Genomic DNA, 7,500 nt, shown 5'->3' on the forward strand with positions numbered 1-7,500 from the left:
TGAAGACACATACCCCCATGCACACACACACACATACCCCATACCACCCCCACACACATGAATACCTCCCCACATACAAACACACACTTCCCCCCCCCCCACACACACACACACACACAGACCCATCTCCCTGTACCTAATGATACACAGTTGTGATTAGTGTCTGGGTGCTATGTGGGATCTGCTCCACAGACGTCCACAACATGAATCAATGTCAATTATCTCCCCAGAGAAAGGCAGACACTCTTCAGTCTTCTCACAATTACTGTGAGCCACAGACAAACTCACTTCCCAGGCTGGCTTTACACACACACACACACAAACACACACACACACAGACAGAGAAGCACATGCATGCACAGTTGAAGAAAACACTGTAAGCATCAGTCATTTTTTAAAATGCTATCTATCTGCTTCCTTCTCTCTCCCTCCACTCTCTCTCTCTCTCTCTCTCTCTCTCTCTCTCTCTCTCTCTCTCTCTCTCTCTCTCTCTCTCTCTCTCTCTCTCTCTCTCTCTCTCTCTCTCTCTCTCTCTCTCTCTCTCTCTTCCACTGAGTCCATCCTGCCCTACCCCTCCATCTCCCTCCTCCTCCCTTCCTCTCCTCTTTGTCAAACCGTGCACCTGACAGGAAGAGATGAGGGAGGAGACGGAGCAGAGTGTGGAATGAACGCACCAATCAGGAGAATGAGGGAGAGATGGATAGATAGATGGATGGATAGATATATCAATAGACATATTTTGTGCCTCTAGCTTTGGCAATACGGTTGTAGTGACTATCATGCTAATAAAGCTGAATTGAAAGAGAAAGATGGAAAGAGAACTCATTTACATTTCTTCCTGCTGAGAACACGTTCACATGTTCTAACCAACAATTATCCTCCCTGCAAAATACTGACACGCACACACATGCACACGCACACACATATGTACACACACACACACATGCACACACACACACATATGTACACACACACACATACACATGAATGTATCCCTCCGGCAGAGTAGCGACCCTCGCCGCCTAAACTGTCACACGCAACGAGGCTTTGTTCTGTCATACCACCTGGGGCCTGCAAAGACAGCTTCTGGCTCTGGTGTGCGTGTGTGCATGTGTGTTTGTGAGTGTGTGTGTGTGTGTGTGTGAAGAAGGCCACGCCAAGAAAGGAATCCTTGATCGTTGATTGCACCCAGAAGTTTTACAGAGAAGTGAAAAAGAAGGGGAGGAGAAGGAGAGGAGAATAGGAGGAGAGGAGCAGGAAAGGAGGAGGAGGAGGAGAACGGAATCGTGTGAAAGAGAGGGGAAGGTTAAAACAGCGGGTTAAAGGAGGGCCAGGTGAGGAAACCGGCGAGGGAGGGAACCAGAGGGGGGGGGGGGGGGGGATGAAGAAGGGAGAGAAGAGGAGGAGGTGGAGGGGGGGGGGGGGGAGCCTGAGTGAGCAGGTGCAGCGACGGCCGAGGATAATGGGAAATATGAGTGGAGGATGATGGGTAAAATCCTTCTGTGATCCTCCCCTCCACAGCGGCCTCGCCGCAGCACGGGTGAGTGGAGGGAGGTCGTCACCTATCCTCCAGGGCCAGCGAGAGAGGGGTGGACAGCCTCGCCCACATGGGATGGACAGAGAGAGCGAGCGGGAAGAAGAAGAAGAAGAAGAAAAAGTGTGTGCGTTGGGGGGAGGGGGGGGGGGCGGGGGGATGGTGCAGGTGTACCTTTAAAAGGACCTTGGGGGGGGGCGGGCAGAGGGGGAAGGGGGTGTGCAATCAGTTCAAGGATATAGAAACTCCTGAGATGGGAAGTTGTATTAGAGGGAGAAATTGGCAGGGCACGCTCACGTGTAACTAAGTCAGGGAGGTCAGTGTGTGCGTGAGAGTGTGTGTGTGTGTGTGTATGTGCCCTTCACCTTTGCAGAGCCTGGTTTTTAGCACACCTTGGGGAGGAGGCAGAGGGCTAACAACCACTGACCTTCTCTCCTTCCTCTCTTCTCTCATCGCTCCATCCTTTGTCTCCTGTGCTGTCTATCTCCTAGCTGAGGACCATCAATGACATTACACAAAAAACACACGCTGTGAAGGAAAAGCTACAGATACTAACATCATCAAAACATATCAACAGTGTTAATGCTAATGTCGACTCTCTCCTTATCTACCTTTATTCCCCTCTCTCTGTCTCTGTCTCTCTCTCTGTCTCTGTCTCTGTCTCTGTCTCTGTCTCTGTCTCTGTCTCTGTCTCTGTCTCTGTCTCTGTCTCTGTCTCTCTCTCTCTCTCTCTCTCTCTCTCTCTCTCTCTCTCTCTCTCTCTCTCTCTCTCTCTCTCTCTCTCTCTCTCCTCCCTCCCTCCCTCTCTCTCTCTCTCTCTCTCTCTCTCTCTCCAGGCATTTCCTGTTTAAGACGTCGTCAGGGACGACCCCTCTGTTCAGCAGCTCCTCCCCCGGTTACCCTCTGACCTCCGGCACGGTGTACTCCCCGCCCCCTCGCCTGTTACCCAGGAACACCTTCTCTCGCTCGGCCTTCAAGCTGAAGAAGCCGTCCAAGTACTGCAGCTGGAAGTGTGCTGCTGTGTCCGCCATCACTGCTGCTGGCCTGCTGGCCATACTGCTGTCCTACTTCATAGGTAGGGACACGCACACACACACACGCACACACGCACACACATGCATATGCACGCACTCCCACATACACACGCCCACATGTGCACGCATGCACACACATACAAGGATTCACTCACACACACACACACACACACAGACGTATACATACTCTCTTTCTCTCTCTCTCTCTCTCTCTCTCTCTCTCTCTCTCTCTCTCTCTCTCTCTCTCTCTCTCTCTCTCTCTCTCTCTCTCTCGCTCACCCACACACCCTCTCACACGTTGACCCCGACCCTCGGCGCAGCATGTTCAACTCCAGAGTTGTCCTCTCAAGCCTTTCCTGATCCCAGGCTGGGCTCTGTGGTGTAGCTCCTGGTCTGGTCGGGGATCAGTTGAAGACCGTGGTGACCGCAGCGGGACGCTGGAGGGCTTTCAGGGGAAGACAAGGGCACGCAGACAGACTCAGTAGGACCCTGGAGGGACTGGTCTGGGATCAGACGGTAGAATCCTCCTCAGGACATGCTCCAGGACAGAGGGAGGGAGGGCGTTGAGAGGGGTAGAGAGAGAGGAGGGAGAGAAGGGCGATGGAGGGATATATAGACGGAGAGAGACAGGAAAGAGAGATATAGGGAGAGAGGGGGAGAGGGTGAGCGAGGAGAGAGAAAGAGAGAGAGAGAGAGAGAGAGAGAGAGAGAGAGAGCGAGGAGAGACAGAGAGCGAAAGAGAGAGGGGAGATGGACAGATAATGGAAATGGCGGGGGTGTTTGATGCAGGAGTGTGAAGGGGTGTGTGACACAGTGAGCGCCGAGCTGTCCTCCCTGCTCACAGGGCGCGCAGAGCACAGTACCACAACCCCTCCACTTCCCTGATCGCGGACAGGCACGCGTGTGCCTGTTTGTGTGCGTGTGTATGTGTGTTTGGAAGCAGATGTGTCACCGAGCCCTTTATGGCCCTGTTACCCTGGAGACAGGAGTCAACAGATGGGAGAGTTGCAGGAAACGCAGAGATCAGCAGAAACACCCCTCTATCCTACATTATTTATACATACCAATATTTATATATATATATTATCCATACAATGGTGTGTTTGCGTGTGTGTATGTGTGTATGTGTGTGTGTGTGTATGTGTGTGTGTGCTTGCTTGCTCCCTGTGGATCGTCCTTGTGAAGGATGTCCTCTAGAACAGATCCCGGTCCTGGCCTGGGGGCCCCAGACTGAGCCCTGGTCTCCTGGGGTTTAGACTGCATCCTTCCACAGCACGCAGCCGGACAGCCACATATGGAGCTGCACAGTAGGGGAGGGGGGGGGGGGAGGAGGGAGGGGGGGGGGGGTCACTGAAGTCACAGGGACAAAACGTGTCTTCACACCTGTGTCGAGTGTTATGTAGGGGGGTTTAATATTGGCCAAACAAACAAAAGTATTCCCTTAGGTTGAAAGGAATTAAGCAAATGAGCTGGAATTTTCACGTATTTGATTCTAGGGGCTAAACCAGAGCAAAAATGGTTCAAGTTAAATTCGATTTATTTTGAATACTGTTGCAAATATATTAAATCACAAGGCAAACATGTTACACAGGGAAGGTTGTAAATGTTACCTACTCTTCCATGATTCTTGTGAATCGGAGAGAGAAAGAGAGGTGAAGAGAAGCCCTGAGGAGATCAAGAATCCACAGAACAATTCTTCACAATTCCCTTTATACACAACTCTCACCTGTAGAACAACCAATCAGACCACCATCTTGACCCTGACTAATCAACATAGGACTGCAACAGTAACTCACACAGCGAGGTGAGAGACCCAGAGACTCCGCCCGGCAACTCCAGTCTTTAGCATATGAGAGGTGGGAGGTGGGAGGTGGTGAATGGAGGTGGTGAATGGAGGTGGTGTGTGACAGTGTGTCTGGCTCCATTGTTGTTGTGTTGTTGTTGTGGCCTGGGCAGTGTTGACTGTCTCCCAGACCCCAGTGTTTACCTTGCCTGTTGTGGCACTAATCGTGCATGCTTCTCACTAGGCTCATGAGAGTTTCAAGCTCGTAAAAAAAAAAGAAGGATTTTGTAGCATTCAGTGTGGATGTGTGAGAGCGTGTGTGTGGAAGTTTGTGTGCGTGCATGCAGAAGCGTGTGGGAGTGTGTGTGGATGTGTGCAGAAGCGTGTAAAAGTGTCTGTGCGGGTCAGTGTGTGTCTGTGTTTAGAAGCGTGTAAGAGTGTGTGTGTTTGTGTGTGTGTGTGTGTGTGTGTGTGCAGAAGCATGTAAGAGTGTGTGAGTGCGTGTGTGTCTGTGTGCAGAAACACTTTTGTGGGTCTGTGTGCAGAAGCGTGCAAGAGTGTGTGCCTGTGTGCAGAAAGGTGTGTGTGTGTGTGTGTGTGTCACTCGGGGGATTCTGCAGTGCCCAGAGCCATGCGGCGTGAAGCGGACCCCACAGAGGCGTTAGCCCAGGAGCCCGCTCATAAATTACACCAGGACACATGTGCCTGAGCAGCACTTTTCTCTTTGTGCTCCTTCAAGTGTGTGTGTGTGCGTGTGTGTGCGTGCGTGCTCTGCTCAAGTGGCTACTCACACCTTTCTTAGAAGGGGCTCGGGAACAGGGAAAGAAAGAGATAGAGTGCGGCGATAGAGAACGAGAGGGGGAAATAGAGGGTCAGAGAGAAGAGACAAAGACAGATAAGGGAGAGAGTGGAAAGAGAGAGGGAGAGAGAGAACGAGAGTAAAAGAGAGAGTGAGTGAAGAGAGATGGTTATTTTTATTGCCTCATTCTGTGTCAGTGGCCTGTGTCCTCTCAGAAACACAGATACTGTTCCACACGCTGCACTGCTTCACGTTTACCAAACCAAGAACACATCCAGCCAGCACCAGAGGCTGGAGACGAGAGACCTGCGGAGGGGAGACAGGTCTTGCATGGAGACAGCGCAAGTGTGGAGGAGACAGGGTGTGTGTCTGTGTGTGTGTGTGTGTGCATGACCAGAGACACCCAGAGACAGTCAGAGAGGCCCTTGTGGGTGTGAAGGAATGACTGGATGGACGGAGGGAGGGAGGGAGGGAGGGAGGGAGGGAGGGAGGGAGGGAGGGAGGGAGGGAGGGAGGGAGGGAGGGAGGGAGGGAGGGAGGGAGGGAGGGAGGGAGGGAGGGAGAGGGGGAGGGAGAGGGGGAGGGAAGAGAGGAGGGATCGGAGAACTCGTTCTTTATTCCGTCAGCGTCTTGTTTGCTGGGCACCGCAGCGGAGAGGGGGGGGGGCGCGGAGAAGGGGTTGCTAGGAGACAGGTGAGCGGTTCGTGTGCAGTGGGAAGACAGGTCTGTCATGATGACCAGAGGAGGGGATAGAGGGACGAGAGGAGAGATAAAGATCAGTTGGAGGGTGAGCTGAGAAGAAGGGCTGGGTTGGTGGGGGGGGGGAGTGGGGGAGGACAGGTGTGCCAATCCTTCCTGAGAGAGGAGGAGGAGGAGGAGCAGGTTTGAGACCTGCAGAGAGGGAGAGCGGGGGGGGGGGGGGGCGAGGAGAGGAGGGGGAAAGGGGAGGAGGGAGGGGTGAAGCTGATCCGTCATTGTCCGCCTCGTGAGGGACGACGGGGGAAGAGGGATTGGAGGAGAAGGGCCCACGTCGCCCAGAAAGGCCAGGCCTGTCGGAGGTGTTTAATGTGTGTGCAGAGAGAGAGAGGGAGGAGAGGACGAAGCGGGGAGAGGACGGAGGGGGGGGGGGGCAACTGTGTCACTGTGAGAGAGGAGGGGAGGGGAGGGGAGAGACAGAGGTGACAAGAGTCGAGGAGAACCAGGAGAGAAGAGGAGAAAACATGAGGATAGCGAGCGGTGGAGGAGAGGGAGGAGAGGAAGAGAGGACTTGACTCTCCCGAGGCCCATGTCACCTGAAATATCTGTGACTAATGTCCCCTAATTGATCAACGAGAGAGGAGAGGAACAGAGGGAGTGTGTCAGGGGGCATTGTGGAGGACAGGGAAAGAGAGGGTCACAGAGAAGTAGAAAGGACAGAGAGAGAGAGAGGGGGGGGGGGTGGGGGAGGAGGGGAGGGGAGAGAGAGAGAGAGAGGGTGAGAGAGGGTGAGAGAGGGAGAGAGAGAGAGAGAGAGAGAGAGAGAGAGAGAGAGAGAGAGAGAGAGAGAGAGAATATACAAAAGGAACGGAACAGGAGTGGACAGAAACGAGGACAGTGTGACTGTGGAGAGTTGGCTGGTCTGTAGAGAATGGGACAGGAGTTTGGGGGATAGATGGATATAGAAGAATTAGACAGAACCTGTCAGAATACCCTTGCTGACATTCAGATCTGCTACATACACACGTGCACACAGACGCGTTCACAAGAACACACACACACATTCTCACAGATGTGCCCTTGATTAGAGTGAGTGAGCCAGCAGGCACCAGTGTCAAAGTGTGTGTGTGTGTGTGGGGCTGGACTGCATTTGTCTCCTGTCTGGCTCTGTGACTCTCCCCACATGGTACTGTCACCGCTGATGGATTGCCACACACACACACACGCACGCACAAACACGCACACACACACCAACACGAACATATATTTTAAGGCCTTCTCTCAGTTCCCTGCCTGTGAGTGAGTCACCCTCGACTCCCAAACTGACCTTTACACATCCTGCCCACTCCGTGTAGCTATCGTCACAACCAAACAAACACATACAAACACACATTCATTTGCACTTACCAAGCCACAAACACGGATGCGCGTACACACACGCACACGCGCAGAAGAGGCACGGACACAGACGCACGGACACAAACGCAAACACAGCGCGCCCTTCCACGTCGTGATGGAGTGTGGGTCAATGCCCAACACTGTAGTGTGGGCACCTGTGCCCCTGTCAGCCAAGTCCAAACTAGGTGTGAGGAGTCATTGTGGACCCGGTCCAAACCCATCTCCTTGACCTCTACATGACCTCTCACCCTGCTGG

The 7,500-nt window shown here is 53.2% G+C and overlaps 1 protein-coding gene across 3 annotated transcripts in view; it reads left to right on the forward strand.

Annotated features, from left to right (window-relative positions):
• Positions 1-7,500, forward strand: part of LOC146302681 (teneurin-2-like) — a 118,135-nt gene that overhangs the window by 74,107 nt on the left and 36,528 nt on the right. For all 3 annotated transcript variants that reach the window (XM_084695974.1, XM_084695985.1, XM_084695992.1), the window contains one exon: positions 2,371-2,609. In XM_084695974.1, coding sequence (XP_084552100.1) covers positions 2,371-2,609 — 239 coding nt within the window. The remainder of the gene's footprint in view (positions 1-2,370; positions 2,610-7,500) is intronic.

Source organism: Hypomesus nipponensis, chromosome 1 (genome assembly GCF_054491055.1).
Source record: "Hypomesus nipponensis isolate SF chromosome 1, ASM5449105v1, whole genome shotgun sequence".
NCBI classification, from domain to species: domain Eukaryota; kingdom Metazoa; phylum Chordata; class Actinopteri; order Osmeriformes; family Osmeridae; genus Hypomesus; species Hypomesus nipponensis.